Source organism: Ictalurus furcatus, chromosome 5 (assembly GCF_023375685.1).
Source record: "Ictalurus furcatus strain D&B chromosome 5, Billie_1.0, whole genome shotgun sequence".
NCBI classification, from domain to species: Eukaryota; Metazoa; Chordata; class Actinopteri; order Siluriformes; family Ictaluridae; genus Ictalurus; species Ictalurus furcatus.
Window position 1 is genome coordinate 28,807,159 of NC_071259.1, and position 19,216 is coordinate 28,826,374.

General features: G+C 39.1%; 1 protein-coding gene across 1 annotated transcript in view; it reads right to left on the bottom strand.

Moving 5' to 3' along the window:
* Nucleotides 1–16,274, bottom strand: part of tbc1d22b (TBC1 domain family, member 22B) — a 55,402-nt gene extending 39,128 nt beyond the window's left edge. Inside the window, exons 1-3 of the mRNA XM_053625640.1 lie at nucleotides 15,715–16,274; nucleotides 5,812–6,170; nucleotides 2,905–3,072 (exon numbers count right to left, since the gene is read on the bottom strand). Of these exons, the coding sequence (XP_053481615.1) occupies nucleotides 2,905–3,072; nucleotides 5,812–6,170; nucleotides 15,715–15,770 (583 nt within the window). The 5' untranslated portion in view covers nucleotides 15,771–16,274. The remainder of the gene's footprint in view (nucleotides 1–2,904; nucleotides 3,073–5,811; nucleotides 6,171–15,714) is intronic.
* Between the last annotated feature and the right edge of the window lie 2,942 nt (nucleotides 16,275–19,216).

Consider the following 19,216-nt stretch of genomic DNA (forward strand, 5'->3'; position numbering starts at 1 on the left):
CCAAACCACTGATATGAACACTGATCCAAAACACACATCATTTGGCTTTCATTGATTGCTAATTGCAACACTTTACTTAAGATGGACATCTAAATTTGCCATACTCAAACACTATAATAAGAACACAGACAGTTTACACTAAAAGAAGTGGAATTCTTGTATAGTATTGCTAAATACAGTACATAAACCACTGAGTAGGAAAGTAGATACAGACAATGCAATATTACTTAAATACATACTACACTATAATCTGTAGTATGTATGCTAGGGGTGAAACGATCCATCCTGACAAAAATGCGATGACGTGCATCGTGGAAGTCTGCGATTCACATAATGGAAATCGGCATTCTATTAATTATGACTCTAATGCAACTGCACTGTTTGAACACCAGAGTCCCCAGTCTGCACAACCCATAATATATAGTTTTAGTATATAGAGAGAACGCTGGTCACATTCTTTCGTGGAGAGTCTGTGGCAATACTGGGAATCATCTGCACTTGTGAAGTTACCGATAGCTTCGGATCACAATGACCAACACACAGTATAGGTTTATGCACCATTATAAACCATTAAAAATAGCTTTCCAATGACACCAGCCCCACTCACCTGCAGTCTACAGTGCTCAAGAAAGAGGATGCAGAAACCGGGCATTTTAGCCGCCTTTGGAGCTCTATTTACTAGTTAAAAATGACACCTCAAGCTCTGCTACTGAGCTCGTTATGATTTAATCGATCATATCACATTTTTTGGTGAATTTATAAATGTAGTTATTTATCTTTTAGATCACGATGAAGCCGTAGTACATTTTGTGTACAATATCAATCCTTTGTTCATAGCAATTTTATTCATTTAGTTTTATACAGACAAAAGTTCACACTGTTGTGCACTGTTTATGATTCAGAATATTTTTTTATTATTATTGAGTCTCTTTAATCTGCATTTTTCTTCGTTTAAATTTTGTTCAAAACATTCTGAGAATCTAATCGAATTGAATCGTGAAGCCAGAATCATGAATCTAACCAGATCTTGACTTAAGTGTAACATAACGCTACACCCCTAATGAATGCTAAGGGATTTGGATAAATCTATTTTTCCCTCTACACTGCCAATTGAACATTCATGATGAACTACTCCCATTTTAAAACTTTTTTTTTCTCCAGTTTTTATTATGTTCCCTGAATAAAATCATTGAGTGAGTGAATAATTTTTCAGGCTTGGACTCTACAATTTCGGAGGCATGGCGGTTACCAGGTTCAAGGAAAAAGTCGTGGCAAATGTTCTCCAATTCCTTTGTGCGGTTTAAATTTGGCAGGACTTTTCTCACGCTGGGAGGTTACGCCTCTTAAACTCAGATTCCATCTGCCAGTATACAAGCTTCCATTTGCTGTGCCTTTTTACAGGAGCCACGTTATTCTCAAATGATGACAGGTGCGTAAAATAAATAATGAATTTAGCTAATTAATAGGCAGCCGCTGCAGGTATGGCATCTTAAGAAAATTAATAAATAAACTCCAGCGAGACCCTCAGGGTGATTGCAGCCAATTTAGATAAAAGAGTAGTTTTTTTTCCCCTTGTATTTTTTCCTGTTAACGCCGCAGAGCGACATATGGTGGTGGTGACTGCTCTCTGAAAGCTTTGAATTACAACATTGAGAAAGACAAAACAAAAACATCTCCTGCGACAACAAAAAAAAACCTCTCCTATGACTCCGACCGTGTTGGTTGCTTGCCAGACGTCACGCGAAGACGAACTGAGGAGAGACGGCGAGACAAGTCACTGCGTTCAAACTTACTTCCAAGTCTAATAGAAGCCCTAATTTGTTATCTTGCTTGAATACACACATGCTAGAAGTACATAGAACAAGTAGTAGAAGAAGAAGACGCAGAAAAAGAAGAGAGCATTCCAGAGATAAGTGATGAGTTCTTACACCCTGCTGCGACATCACGTCAGTCACAGCCACCCGAGCTCCAGCTAGTGTTTCGATTTCACTTCGTGGCATGATGAAAGCACCCTCTCCCTTAATTGAACCGTTACAGTCAGCGTGCCTCGTCGAGCAAAAGCACTCACGAGGCTTGGTTTAGGTTTTCTCGACAGCTCTGAGGTGTGTTTAAATGCCTGATCGCGGCGACGTGCTTGGAGAACAGAAGGCTCGCTCAGAACGACCCCAGGAAGACTAAAATAACAGTTTCTCTTTCAGCACTCCCACCATCTCAGCTGTGTGTACCTGCCACCCACGTTGGCACCATGAAGAAAGTTTTTTTTTTTTTTTTTTTTTTTTTTTTTTAAAAGTGACGTCTGGGGAGAGAAAAGGTTCAAACTTCAAGCTCGAGATTTCTGTCATTTCTTGCTGTTAAAGGTCACAAAAGAAAGACCCTCGAGCCGAGTTTCTCAGCTCTTCTGCTAATTATCCCGCAGCTCACGAGTTGAGAAACAGAAGAGTCTGAATTGTGAAGTAATAATTATTACTTTATTCATACCACCTACTGGTAGAATCCAGAATTCACAAGAATATAACAATATAATTGTGTCTAGTTCCTTTCTCATGAAATAAACATCTTAACACCTTCTGACCAATCAGAATCAAGAATTCTGTGCCGTTATATTAAGATACCGAGTGACACTTTTCCACTTCTATTCCTCTGAGATGTGTCGATGCCTTAAAATCATTTTATTTTTTGACGTATTAAAAGGTACTACATGCGCTTGAGATTAATAGTCTACTAGTTACACATAGGCTCCACAATGTACTTATAATACTAGCTTATAACTCTGTAATCAGACCATATACATCAATTACAGAGACTCTACTAACACACAGTGTATTAAACACATACACAGGGTGTGTGTGAAACCAATTCATTTTATAATAACAGATTCCTTTACCTCAGTATTCTCGTACTCACCCAGGTCTGTGTTGGGACTGGCCAGCAGCAGCCTGAACTTATCCAGTCGGGTCTTCTCTCGCACGGTCATGGGTGGAGCTCCAGATGCATTCTGGTCTGAAATGCGGGCCACCAGAGGGATGATGGGACGCATGGGGAGAGACTGTTGCTTCTGTAGAGTGCTGCGCTCTGGACAAGACACAAAACACTGTGACGAATGAGCGCACTAATCAAGAGAGGTATAGACAGATAGGCTGTGGCTCAGGTGGTAGAGCGGGCTGTCAACTAATCGTAGGGTTGGCGGTTCGATTCCCGGCCCACGTGACTCCACAGGTGTCCTTGGGTAAGACACTGAACCCCAAGTTGCTCCTGATGGCAAGCTAGCGCCTTGCTACGTGTGTCTGAGTATGCGTGTGTGTGAATGAGAAACAGTGTTAAGCGCTTTGTAGAACCGCTAAGTACTGCTAAACGCTTTGTAAAACCGCTGAGGTTAAAAAGCGCTATATAAGTGCAAAGATAGGTGGATATAAGATAGACAAATATACACATTCAGATGGACATATATAATGACAGAGACTGACAGCTAGGCAGGTATAGACAGACTGAAAGAAAGATAGCTAGATATAAACAAAGACAGACAGACAGCTACAGAGAGACCGACAGACATAGCTTGATACTGACAGACAGAGACAGATAGACAGAGAAATATACAGGTGGACAGACAGACAGCTAGATATCGACAGATGCAGATAGATAAGCACAGCTTGATTCTGACAGACAGACAGCTATAGAGAGATAAATAGATCAATATGCAATATGAGAGACAGACAGACGGGTCTTTTCGTCAATTCTGTAGCTGCAAAAACATCTGAAACTGAACTCTTCTGAATGTAGCTGAACACTGATAAAGCAAAACCTAAGACAAAACACACACTCTTTCTGAGTGTGTGTGTGTGTACACGTGTATATGTGTGTGCTCTCTTTCACCATGCTGTAATCTAATTCATGACCTCCAAGGTCATTGCTAGTTTTTTCAATACTGTTTATGTCTGACTGCTTCCTGCGTGCAGCACTCCTGATAAACCAAATAAACTCAATTGTCTATTTGGTTGTTGTTTTCTTTTTTATTCTACCATTTCTGTGACCTTCTGGAAACTCTCTTATTCCAAGAAAATAGTTCTGGGAGAAGACCGAGTTTCCCTTCCATATAACCGAGAATAATCCATCCATCCATCCATCCTTCTTCTATGTCGCTTAATCCTTTTCAGGGTCACGGGGAACCTGGAGCCTATCCCAGAGAGCATCGGGCACAAGGCGGGGTACACCCTGGACAGGGTGCCAATCCATCGCAGGGCACACAAACACATACACACATCCATTCATACACTACGGACACTTTAGACATGCCAATCAGCCTACCATGCATGTCTTGGGACTGGGGGAGGAAACCGGAGTACCCGGAGGAAACCCGCGCAGCACGGGGAGAACATGCAAACTGCGCACACACAGGGCCACGGTGGGAATTGAACCCGCGACCCTGGAGGTGTGAGGCGAACGTGCTAATCACTAAGTGCGCCCACAGAGAATAATGTGAATAGAAAACTCATTCAAACACAGAAACTCCACCTCTAGCGGTCTCCGCCTGGCCGACGCACGGCAGAGTGCGGCTCATTTTCTGCAGTTTTCAAACAGACAACAGGATGCAATTTTCACACAATGCCTTTATTTGGTGCCTTTTGTATATTCAGTGCATCGTTTTCACATTAATAAAAGGAGGTGTTGCCGGATACTGACGTGTATTTATGTGCGTAACCTTATACGACCAAATCCCACTTGGATCACTGTCAGTTACTTTAAAACAGCAGTAGGACATTTTTCAAGCCATGTGCTACCTGCATGGTGAACTGCAGTTGAAATGAATATACTGGCAAACCCTCGGCTTGCCCTAACCGATTCTATCCGAAACGTGCAAATTAGATCGCTGATATTGCTCTGGATGCTTAGGTAGGCCATACTCGTGCTCTCTAATAAAAAAATACTGTTTAAACGCTATAATATTGTAGCAACATAGTAGATGCTCTTGTTCATATTTTTTTTTATAGAGCACATTGGAGTCTGCTTTGCCTTGCTTGCCATAATTAATTGTGAAATACACTACAGGGCCAAAAGTTTGTCTGACCATCACACCCATATGTGGGCCAGCATCATCAATAGGTTTAAATTTGGCTTGGATTACATGTATAGTCTTCTGGTAAGACTTTTGCTGCTCTATATTTTAGAGGTCGACCGATATTTATAATAAATAATTGATTAATCAGCCCATTATGACTTTTTTTAAATTGATACTGAATGAAAACAACACTCAAAGTAAAATATTGCTGAACTTCATGACAAAAATAAACAGTACTGACTGTACCATGAAAATGCACTGTACTTTTTAAAAATGAATATATAAATATTAATATATATATATATATATATATATATATATATATATATATATAAACGATTAATATTAAATATTCAAGTAAATAAAATATATACATTCAAACTGAACCAAAAAGTAACACTTCAAATAACAAATAAAAATAGAGATATCCAATATGAATTAAAAAAAAAAAAAAAAAAAAAAAAAAACACTTCAAAGGACAACTAAATTTGTCAGCGATAGTTTTTTATTTCGCCTCTAGAGGCTGCTCACGTTCTGTAAAATGGCAGTGGACCCTTCTCAGCCGATCCAGCAACCGGGAAAAACTATCGTTGTGGATTTTTGCGGATAAATGATAGTTTCAGCAATTGGTTATCGGTGCCAATGAATCGCAAAACCGATCGATCGGTCGACCTCTACTGTATGTCACAACCTTGTTCTGAAACTTTCTGATGTTCATCTCTAAAAAGGGTTCAAAATATAAGACACGCAACGATTACCTGAATTACTGTTCAGCTGGACGTCACTGCTGGACTTCACCACTCTGCCATTTACCGAATCACTGTCAGACTTCAGCTGATCTCGGCAGACCTCTCCGCTTCCTGCTTCCAATCTGTCCCCTGGTCTTGGCTCTGGCTCTTTATCCATCACACGATTGGTCTCTTTCAGATGGGGTGCTTTGACTGTGGAGTGTGACTGCACAGGAACAGAAGTGGAGTGTGTCGGAGTGAAGAACCCGCTGTCTTCCACGTCGTCTATGTCCCAGGCATCGTTGGTGCTGCGTGCAAACTCATGGAAAGTGGATGGCTTCTTTGATTTGACGCTCACAGCGTTTGACTTTGGAGTGTCTTTCAGAATCCTGACAATTTGGAAAGGTAAAGAAAACATTTTAAAAGAATCTTGTGAGATTAAAAAAAAACATTAAACATTAAATAAACATTCTGTTCAAACTCTTGGGTCAAAAAGTGGGGGGGGGGGGGGACAAATGCTCGACTTGGATATTGAGGTTCAATGGGCAACAGACTGGGATGAATTTGAGCACAGGAACAGAAACAGATGAAAACAACAAGGTTAAGGAGTCAATCATCCACTGAGGGCAGATTATCCATGCAGGTGGCTGCACTTACGAGCAGAGTACCCGAGGGTCCACAGGTGGGTACCGCGCCCCGTAGATAGGCTGCAGACTAAGAGAGAGCAAATAACGGCAAGAGAGACAGACAGAAAAAGAGAGACAGATCACACTGCTGTGTGAATTTTAAACAAGTTTGTTTTCCTCACTTGTCTATTAAGGGTGTACGGAGCGCCCCTAGTGTCACGTAAGAAAAAAAAATACAGCCTTGTGTAATCCGTGCCCTCAGATTTGTAAACCGTACCCTCAGTTTTGTAAAAAAAAAAAAAAAAAAAAAAAGATTTGTAAGGTCATTCCCTCGAACGGACATCCTCATTCCCTGGAAATGAGGCCACACCTCCTGCACTCTGACTGACAGGCACAGACATATACATCATTTTGATTCCCTACTGCTGTATAAACCTGAATTTTGAATGGTGAATCTTTGCACCACTACTATTCTTATACATATTCCAATAACAAACACAAAGTAGTGGACAAATAAAGCACCTTGTTATACCAGCATCTCTGGGAAAAAGCACACAAAAGGATCGTTATTTACAGGTTTCGTCTCAGCGAGGAAAATTGTGCTATAATGTACTTTTTGCACACCACTAATGCATAAACGGAGTGATTTATTTCAGCAATCCTCATAAACAAGGGCAAATGGTTTGGGCTTTGCCCTCAAGAAGATAAATGCAGCATCACTGCTTGGAGTTTTGGGGCTAAGGAGGAATTTTAGAGGCAGTGGCGATATTTTGCAGATTCTGCACAAGGCCACAAGAATGTACCTCCAAAGAACACATTGTTCACGTTAAAATCAATGAGAGCTAAATGTCTTGGAGAGAACATAAAGACAAATAATCCTCCAAATGTGTCACTGGGTGAAAAGAGGAGACTTCCCAAGTAGGAATGCTGTGCTCTAATCACTCTGCCAGAAGAAACTGTTATCTTCATCACATGGTACACATCCATCCTGTTCAACACACACACACACACACACACACCATTTTGGGGTTATGGCTATACACTAATGGTCCATTTGCTGTGGATTAATGTAATAATTACAATATAAATTACTTTAATTTCCTAATCTACTACAGCACCCAGGTGGCAGCAGCTCGCGCCGCTTGGAACAGACGGACTCATCAAATATAAAGCTAAATGGCACTAACGGCCTTAATTAATGATATTTTTCCATTGGTGGCCTGGATATACTCACACCACACTTTCAGACAGAATCTTCCGCTTCAATACATACACATTTATCAACACAAAAGCAAGAATCCTGCATATGACAAGCAAGGACGTGTGGAAGAAAGCGTAAGGAAGCACTGACCTCAGATTAACATTATTCTATCAGCATTAAACGAAAATTACACACAAGCCTTTATTATTATTATTATTATTATTATCATCATCGTTACATCAAACATAACTGGGTCACGTCGCTTCATTTGATGTTGAAAATAAAAATAGTTATTCACCATATCTAGTGATTCTGTGTGCATGCATTAGGAGAAAATATATCCAGCAATCACAGAAAAATAAAATAATCCATCATAAATGTGTCGCCATATCATCTTCACTGGAAGCTCATTTTTAATTTTAATAATATGATCATATCAACAGAGCTGGGTTCATAGGAAACTGTTCGTCGTGTGCTCATTTAAAGGCATCGGGATGCAATGGTTTTTATCACGGAGACGCAAATATTTCATGACTCAATGGTTTAGTTGTGTATCATTGTGCAGATGTTGTGTTTTTTTTTTTTTTGATAAAGCAACATACACTGATCAGCCATAACATTAAAACCACCTGCCTAATATTGTGTAGGTCCCTCTTGTGCTGCCAAAACAGCTCTGAAGGTGTGCTGTGGTATCTGGCACCAAGACGTTAGAAGCAGATCCTTTAAGTCCTGTAAGTTGCGAGGTGGAGCCTCCATGGATCAGACTTGTTTGTCCAGACCATCCCATTTACTTGATGCGTAATCAGATTGAGATCTGGGGAATTTGGAGGCCAAGTCAACACCTTGAACTCTTCGTCATGTTCCTCAAACCGTTCCTGAACTATTTTTGCAGTGTGGCAGGGCGGATTATCCTGCTGAAAGAGACCATGACGGAGACCATGATGGAGTGTACTTGGGCTGCAACAATGTTTAGGTAGGTGGTACCTAGTAACATCCACATGAATGCCAGGACCCAACGTTTCCCAGCACGACATTGCTTATTGTTCCCAAAGCGCATGAATGAGCCACTGAATCTCGGGAAAAACAACACAAGACCTGCCACTTTGGAAATGCTCTGAGCCAGTCATCTAGCCATCACAATTTCTCAAAGTCACTCAGATCCTTACGCTTGCCCATTTTTCCTACTTCCAACACATTAACTTCAAGAACTGACTGCTCACTTACTGCCTGATTTATCCCACCGCTTGAGAGGTGTCACTGTAACGAGATAATCAATGTTATTCACGTCACCTGTCAGTGGTTTTAATGTTATGGCTGATCAGTGTATATGGTATAATAGGGTTCTTATACCTGCTGTGAAAATGTACTACATCAATATAGAACTCATTTCAAAATGTCTTGAGAGTCTGGAGTCATGTCTCTACCAGCAAAAAAAATATGCAGTATTTCACTATAGCAGATTCTTTTTTTTCTTTAAATGCCTTTTTTCTAGAAGATTTAAAAGCAACATTATTTTGACCCAAATAGATTAAACATAATCCAATCTTATACTTTAAACACTGTGAAAATGTCAGCCATGTGAACATTAGACAGCTTATTTGTAAAAAGATTATATCCATATGTGCTGCTATGGTTTTTTTGGTTTTTTTTAAATTATTGTTTACAGAGCATTATTGCAGGATCCAGTCATTCCAAGATTTTGCGATCGCTGAAATGAAGGCAAAATCAAGCAAACTCCGATATACTCGGAGGAGCTTGCGAGATTTTCTGCAGATTTGAGTCAAGACGCATCATGTGACGTCATCACAACGCACATTCATCCAAAGCCCTCTTCGATTCACGTGCATCGAACATGAGTACAGCTAAAAGGTCTCATTTTCAAAGCCGCCGCAAAAGCAAGCATTCTTGGCTGTAGCGATCGCGAAAATAAAACTCTGAGAAATCCTGTACGGACTGAATGCAGGATCGTTTGAAAATACATCATCCAACTGAGTTTCCGTGATTGTCACATGATCCAACTGCACAGCGGATCATTTTATTAAACTCTCCAATGCTATCCTTACACCAGAAATGGTAGAAATTCTAGCTTTCCTGTATTTTTTTTTTTTTTTTTTTTTTTTTTAAGCCAAACAGTTTTGGATGATTAGATCGTTTATCGCAATATTTTAAAATGGAAAATCCTACGTAGGGAAAAATCAATATCGCACAAGCCTATTTACTACATTAAATGTAGTTTTTTGTTTGTGCACTACACAAGATACAACACAGTGGAGCTATACATCCTGGCTGTTTCCGTACATGTACAGTGCAGAACTTGGCAACGTTCAGTGTATTTTTACTAGTCTTTCTTTTAAAAAAAAATAATGTCAAAACCCATGTTGTTGGGGTTTTCTTTTCCATCTTTTGTCTCTTCTTTCTTGTTTAAAAAAAAATAACAAAATTGCTTTCGGTTAGCCTTAAGCTAAAACTAATGCCAAACACTGAACGTTTCTGCACATGGTTTTGGGTGACTCGAGCATTCCTACCACGTTTATCTAAAAAGCTGAAGCTTGCTCAACAGAGTATTATTTTTCACATTCAACATTCACAAACTCCCCTTGACTAATCAGAGGTCCAACATCGCATAGCCAAACATTACATCAGCTACACGCCTGTTGCCCTGCAGCTACAACAGATCTTCCCCAGCAAACACACACTGCACTTAAACATGTTTAACCTTAAGGGGCTTTCAGCTCATCACTTATTCTACGTTCATCGATTGCAAAACCGGCTGTGGTAAGAAGTCAGGGGTGTTGTCCTGAGTGTCCTTGGAAGATATCACAGGTCTTGGCCGAGTTTCAGTGCTGCTTTTAACATGCCCTTGTCAACTTTTCTCCTTAGGGAAAACTCTGGCAAGATATAAAGGGCAGCTGCATTCATTTATTAACTAAAGTAAGCTAAAAAGTTTGTTAGAGGGCCGCTTGGAGAGCCAAGGGATCGAGTCAGTGACTCAGAATTTACCCGGCAAGCACTGTAATCTGGTTTTAATTAACAAAAATTACACACAGTGTTGTTGAATTCTTAAATCTCATTCATCAGCAGCTCTGACGACAGTAGATCCAGCTTAGAGATGTTGATTTAGCGTTTTGAAAAGCATCTCCAGTGTTAACACTATGGAACCGTTAGAGATAAAGCTGTAAGGTTTTCCACAGTTGGAAAGTCTTCAGAACAGGCAACTGTGAGCTTTTGGTTTCTCGGGAACGTGACTAGCAGCATGACACAGCAAGACCATTTCCCAAGGTATAATAGGAACAAAAAAGGAGGGGGGAGGAAATACCGAAGGGGAAGAATAACAGAGAATAAACAACAATTTTTGCAATGACGAGAAGGATGGCGATAATGTGTTGGATGAGGGGCCAATCAGGGTTGCCAGATCTATGTGACAAAAGCAGCCTGAAGCTGCTTGAAAATCACTCCATAGGTATTAAAGGGGGAAGTGGTGGCTTAGCGGTTAAGGCTGTGGGTTACTGATCGGAAGGTTCAAGCCCCAGCACTGCCAAGCTGCCACTGTTGGGTCCTTGAGCAAGGCCCTTAACCCTCTCTGCTCCAGGGGCACTGTATCATGGCTGACCCTGCACTCTGACCCCAACTTCCTAACATGCTGAGGAATGTGAAGAAAAGAATTTCACTGTTCTATAATGTATATGTGACCAATAAAGACTCATTATTCATTATCATAAAACACACAAATTGGCCAAATAGTTTTTTGACCAAGGTCTTATAATGGCCTCATGTTAATACATAGTCACATATCATAATAACTATCTATGAAAAACCAGTCTGTACAAGAGAGGGTTTTTTTGTTGTTGGTTGTTTTTCTTTTGTGATTGTTGCATCCAAAAATGCTCGATTTTGCTGTGGCAATTTTTCAAAATTTTCGATGCAACTTGCTGAGTTTTTTGTGCTTTTTCTGCGGAAAACTACTTGAATTGGCAGAACTGAAATCGAACAAAATTGTTTTTTGTTGTCTTTTGCAGTGACGAAATGAGATCCTTTAGCTGTACTCATGTTTGACACACATGAATCGAAGAGGGCTTTGGCTGAATATGCGTTGTGATGATGTCATATGGCGCGTCTTTGCCCAAAATCTGCGGAAATTTTGAAAAATTGCAAGCTCCTCCAAATATTGCGGAATTGCTTGATTTTGTGTTCATTTCTGTGAAATTCATTGTCCCCTTTTGATTAAATACCTGTACAATAGTACTCTTTCCAGTGCTAATTGGCCACTCTTCCACTGTGGACTCTTTCACCATGGACCGGCCAGAATCTTCCTATTGTATCATTTTCAAGTCTCTACCTTTGTAAAAGTATATTATATCTGCTCTTATACCTAGTTATGACACCAGTTACCACACAACAAGCAGCGAGCTGAAAAATGTATCTATGTGGCTAACGAAAATATCAGGTTTGTTTGCATTAATTAGCTGACTAATGCTACCCAACAAGCCAGTTTAGCATTATGTTCATTTTTAGATTACATCAGGACTGTGGTTGGTTTACAAAATAGTAACAAGTTACGAAACCATGATAAAATTGTGACACATACTAAAACCGTTGTTATCCGATTGGATCATGTCAGGTTTATCTCTGTTAGAAGGTTGGTGAGTTAGAGAACTAGTGTTAGATAAATACTGGGTATTCTGATATTCATATCAATACATTAAATGTATGAGTCAGGTATAGACACCGATGCAGACTGAGGAAAAACTCGAATTCTGTGGCAAACTTACAATATTGTAATGCATTTGAAAAATCATTGATTTAAATGTCGTTTTGTTTTTATTTGGATCCAGCCCTGAAGTGCATAAGCAGGACTAAACTCAGCACTGCGAGTCACTGTAATAGAAAATCAAAACAACAGCTGGCAGGCGTGTCCTAAACCAGTTCGTTAGAAATCCACCACCCACTTGCTTAAGGACATCCAAGAACCTTAGTAAGATTAAAGAAAGGAGGCTGCCTGTAGAGCTTTTATGTCATAAAGTTCGTGTGAAAGGTGTAGCAACTGTGAGCCACAAGACAATGAGAGCCACACTGACAATGTCCCTTTAGAAAAAAGTGGTAATATGTCTTCAAGCTTATACAAGTTCAGTCGCCTAGACATATTACAACTAGGCAAAGAACACAAGCTTTACACCTAATCCTAGCGAAATATAGAATTACACAAGACGGTTTCTCAACGTAATAGGTAATACTTTCTAAAACAAAAGAAAAACCCCAGACAAGGTTTATGAAATCTGATAGAGCCGTGTCTGCTGTTCACTTATAGGGAAGTACCCAAGATTGTGGTGACAGTTAGAACTTCCTGTTTTTAAGAACACTGAAACAAGATAACAGTAAAACCACAATGCTGAAATCTCACTCGTTTTTAAGAAAGTCATTCATATTAGAACCACCGGAAGTGGCACAGTGATTCACTAAAGTGTTGTGATGCTTTTATTGGTCGTGATTCAGCACCTAATTTACAATATAGGTACTTTAAGAAGCAGACACATCATAAATTCATTAGGAAGTGAAAGCACCAATGTGCTGACCAGAATTACATTGCCCAGAAATCAAAATGCTAACATGCTGCAATTATGTACAGTCAAATAATTAGCTGGTTAAGTGCATTAATAGAGACTAAGGAATATTAACAAGTATATTAAAACGCAGATCATTGTATTTGTGTCCTCAAGAAAAGTCCGCAAGACACTGACCAACGTGTCGTCTATTCACATTGCACATTGATTTGTTTACATGGACAGCAGTAATCTAATTATTGACCTTATTCTGAATAAGACAATATTCTGATTAAGGTGTTTACATGAGTCGCTTTTAGAATACTTCTTTCATGTTCCCGTTTTACGTGTTATAGAACATAGAGCGATTAACGGCACACGTCATTACGTCCCCGCGCTATGCCGTCCGACGTTCCCCTTCAGAATTTCACGTATTAACATACAGTTTGTATCCATTATGGTACTGTATACAGTTTTGGGTGTTTTTATTTTAAATTTTTACGAAAGCTTCAAGTGCGGTTAATTATTTGTCATGCTGTACGTGCAAATAAATGACTGCGTCCCAAACCGTGTACTTACCTACTGTATAGTAGCCGAGATACATGTATTTCACCTACTATATAGTAGGTAAGTCAGAGTATTGTCGTAATCGGGTTAATATTGGATTATTGCTGTCCATGTAAACATACTGATTATTTGAATCAGGTTTGAGTCTTTATTTTATAGCCTTTTATGCTTAACTGCAAACAGGGGAGTTGTATGACGGCTTTGCATTAAACATTCTACCGTTCAACAAATTGCTCCTCAGCCAATGTGTGTGGTGCAGCAGGCAGTAAGATGAATACGTCACGAATACTGTCACGAACACTCGATTATAATTGACTACTCAGTTATATATATATATTTTTAAATCCTCCATGGAAAATTTCACATCATCAAATATTCAGCAAACAACGCTCCAGAAGCAATGTACAAGAGGCTAGGCCAAAGCAAGAAAAGGTCCAATAAATTAGTGAAGAGAAATGTAAGTTTATTACTTCGACGTGTTTATAAATGCTCCTGCATTCAGGCGTGTAGAGGACGGTAGATACAATAAACAAAACAATAAAACAAATTCTTTCATTTATAATAAAACAAAATGGAAACATTACTGTTTTTGATCCACTGATAATTTAAGCACCGTCTGTGCAAATGTATGCTTATGTTCAGTTAACCAGCGTTAAACTACTTCGTTTAAGTTTGAACCCAACACCCTGCTCTATGATAACACTAACACATGTCCCAGCAAGCAGAAACTTTCACTCAGAAGACTTGCGTCTGTTTGATAAAACGCATCTTAACACAGGAGATTTAAATCAGATGTGTGTACATTTATTTAAATTCAGCCTGTTTTATGTGATGTTCCTGTGTAACGAGTAACAGCTACTTCAGCAGTTTTTTGTTTTGTTTTTTTAAACTAGATACTTTCTTACTCTTACTCAAGCAGATATTTGAATTCGGTTGTTAGTATGAAAATACAAAAGGTGTTTTTTTTTGTTGTTGTTGTTGGTTTTTTAAAATAATATTGCAGGCCTACATTTTGTTTTCATGAAGGGACATTTTGAAATGATTCTTGGGAATTTATTTTAAAATGAATTAACAAGTCTGAATTTAAAGATAAAACAAAGTATATTTATATAGCACGTATATGTAGCAGAAAACACGTTGTGAAGGAAAAACATGTTAACACTTGTCTGTAGAACTGGGTTTTAAAGCGGCATATGATATCGACTACTCGATTATAAATTGAAGGAAACGGTTGACTTATAAAAAGTCAAATTATAATATCAATAATATCAATAATAATCAATAGCAACAGCCCAACATCACAGCACAGTTTACACTAATATAGCCCAGACATGAAATTTGCTTGCCCCGGGTACCCTGAGTACCGATTTGACCACTTTTGACCGTGTATGAGTACCTGTAATGGGTACTATTTACTAGTCTCCCAGTACCCCGTCAATCAAGGGGCAATAAGACAAACAAGGCGCAATTTTGTGATGGAAAAACTAAGCTTTAGTCTCTAACTGTACCAGCTAGAAAAGTCATCACAAGCTTAATACCCTTATTGTGTACCAGCACCAGTGGTACTTTTGTTCTGGTCAGTAGTGATCCCTTTAATATATCAGTGTCAGCAGACAGACTTAACACAGTACCAGTGCTATGTTCACTACCATGTCAGAGTCACTGACCACCCAAATAATATCTGCACATAAAACATTTATAACACATGGTCTCCAGGAGGAAATTGTACACCTACAAAATGCCCACTGAGCGCACATCCTGATACCATGTGGTCACGTGTTTTCACGTCTACACAGCTGGACACACTAGTTTACATACATTAACGCCTGTGGGGTTTTGACAGTGATTCTAAATAAGCTATTATATATATATAAAGTTAATTCAGGCCGAATTAAGCTAGCACTGTGAACCAGTCAATCCTAAAACAGATGATAAATCACTGAGATACAGGAAGATGTTGATATTTAGAGACTAAACATTTAAGTTCAAACCCTCAGCTCACCTTCCGGGACCCTTCGCGTTCCTCCTCCAGAAATGAATTTTATTGTCGGCGGCCATGGCTGCAGAGCCGTGTATTTCTCCCTAAATAAACATTAAAACATACAGCGAAGACATGCTTCCTCCAGGGGTGGACATTCAAAGCTGTGCACTTCTTTTTTGTGTGCTGCATTACACGAGCTCGCACTGTTTAAGCGATTCAGTTCTGCTGTTTTTGTCAACAAAAAGTGAGAGGATGATACTTCGCGATGGACGCCGCCATCTTGAAACGGCACGTCCAGTTGTGATTGGATAAAGCGGCAAACAGGTGCAGTGGAGTCAACCAATAGAAGGGCGGGATTACACCAAGAGGCGGGATTTCTTTGAATCCACTTGTGTGACCACTTTGACAGGTGCAGGTTACAATCCAGGGTAAATGTTTGCATTCCCCATGGTTTTTAAACTGTTGCTTTGCATCCTAAATGTTTCTGAATAAATAATGAAAATAATGAAAAACGTGTGTGTGTGTGTGAGAGAGAGAGAGAGAGTGTATGTACATAAACACTGAGAATGCACTGCATTCATTGCATCCTACAACAATCTGAAACAGAAGGCAAAATCAATTTAAAACGTTAAAAAAATTAAAATAATATTTATATTACATTCAGGAAGAGAAACCCAAAGTTGTTGTTGTTGTTGTTGTTGTTTTTAAAGCACAATTTGTTCTCTATAACACTCTAAATGAAATGTCTTATTTTGCCCTGAGTGGATACAGATGCACTCTCATTACTTTTCATTATAGCTACATTTAATGTTGTAAAATGTCTGTGAAACAAGTTAGCTCCTCTTCTCACATATTTTATAGCAGCTATAAGCAGACGTCTCTCAGCTCATAAGACAAAAAAAATGCAGCTTGAGAGAACCTGCAAATTACGAAGTCCACTGTCGTGAAGTTGGAGAACTTAGTGGTTGTTACAAAAGCACTGACACTGGAGACTCCTTCAAAAATGCTAAATAACCATTGCCTTACAAAAACATCCCCCTATCAACAGTTACACCGGTTTGTCAAAGTGTTTAAGTCGAGCCTCCATCATACAAGTCTCTATGCAATTGTTACTAAAAAATAATGCACACAAAAATGACAGCGTATTAGATTGTGTGCATTAATGCATTAACGTGATTTGCTGGAACTACTGTCAGCACTACTGTTATAGAAAAGTAATTAATACTTTCTGATCAATCAGAATGATTATTATAAAATGACAGACATTGACTTTGATTTCTCTTTCAACTTCTTTCCACTTCTCATTTTCTTTACTTCTATCAGTAGCTTTGTGATCTGGCTTCATATACACTGCCCTCCACTAATATTGGCACCCTTGGTAAATATGAGCAAAGAAGACTGTGAAAATTTTATTTCATTGTTTAACCTTTTGAGCTTTTGCTTAAAAAAATTCACAAAAATACTCTGCTCTCATGGATATCAAACAAATGTAAACACAACACAGGTTTGTCCTAAAATTATCCTTATTAAATATAGGTGTGCAACAATTATTGGCACCCCCATGAATTCATATGAGAAAAATATATTTGAAGTATATTCCCATTGATATTTTACATTTTAGACATAGGTGACTAGGAACAGGAAATTGTTCAACCATGACTTCCTGTTTCACAGGGGTATAAATATGAGGTAACACACAGGCCAAGTTCCCTTAGTCATTCATAACAATGTAAGACCAAGGAATACAGCTGTGATGTGCGGCAAATGGTTGTTGAGCTTCACAAAATGGGGCGTGGCTATAAGAAAATATCACACACATTGAAAATGCCCATTTCCAACATCAGGGCAATAATTAAGAAGTTCCAGTCAGCTGGAAATGTTATGAATCAACCTGGAATTGGACGTGTGTCTATATTGTCTCAATGCACTGTGAAGAGAATGGTTCAAGTGGCCAAAAAATCTCCAAGGATCACAGCTGGAGAACTGCAGATGTTAGTTGCGTTTTGGGATCAGAAAGTCTCCAAAACTAAAATCACCACAAGTTGTTTGGAAGGATTAAAAAAAAAAAAAAAGCTTCTACTCTCATCCAAAAACAAATTCAAGCATCTTCAGTTTGCCAGACAGTACTGGAACTTCAAATGGGATCGGGTTCTATGGTCAGATGGTCTATGGCTTTTTGGAAATAAACACCAGAGGTGGTTTTAGTGCACACAGAGAGGTAGCCATATGGAAAAGTACCTCATGCTCATGGTTAAATATGGTGGTGGCTCTTGAATGTTTTGGGGCTGTTTTTCTGCCAGAGGACCTGGACATTTTGTTAGGGTGTCATGGACTCTATCAAATATCAACAGATATTAAATGAACACCTGACTGCCTCTCCCAGAAAGCTTAAAATGGGCCGTGGTTGGATCTTCCAGCAAGACAATGATCCAAAACATACATCAAAATCAACACAAAAATGGTTTACTGAGCACAAAATCAAGGTCCTGCCATGGCCATCCCAGTCCCCTGACTCGAAACCCATAGAAAACCTGTGGGGGGAACTGAAGAGGAGAGTCCACCAGTGTGGACCTCGAAATTTGAAGGATCTGGAGAGATTCTGTATGGAGGAATGGTCTCAGATCCCTTGCCATGTATTCTCCAACCTCATCAGTATTATAGGAGAAGCCTCCGAGCTGTTATCTTGGCAAAGGGAAGTAGCACAAAGTATTGACTAAAAGGGTGCCAATAATTGTTGCACACCTATAGTTAAGAAAGATACTTTTATTGATAAACCTGTGTTTTGTTTGCAATTGTTTGCTATCCATGAGAGAAGAGTATTTTTGTGATTTTTTTAAACAAAAGATCAAAAGGTTGAACAATAAAGACAATTTTTCACAGCCTTCTTTGCTCATATTTACCAAGGGTGCCAATATTAGCGGAGGGCACTGTGGTTACCCCCTTAATCTCAGGTCTCATTATTTATTCTATTCAGTAACTACTGTGACGTATTTAGTAACTTCAGTGACACTCAAAAGGGTGTTGTCGAGTAAGGAATGTAAGTCTGGACTTGCTGAGGTGACCTTGAAGTGGTAATTATCCCTGCTTGGTGACCTTTAGTCTATTTAGTTAATAAACAAACCCTGCTGATGACCTTCAAAACACCTTCAATACAAGCACTGTTCATTTCAGTAAACACAATGCCATGTCATTCTATATATTACCATCATCATCATCACCATCATCACCATAATCGTCATCATTAATATCACCTTCATCATCATCATCATCATCATTAATATCACCCTCCATCATCATCATCATCACCACCACCATAATCGTCATCATTAATATCAGCTTCATCATTATCAATATCACCTTTATCACCCTCCATCATCATTATCATCATCATAATCCTCCTACAACTTCTCCTTCTTTTTCATCATCATCATCATTATTAATATCACCTTCATCACCACCACCATCATCATAATCCTCCTCCTCCTTCTCTTTCATCATCATGATCATTATCAATATCGCCTTC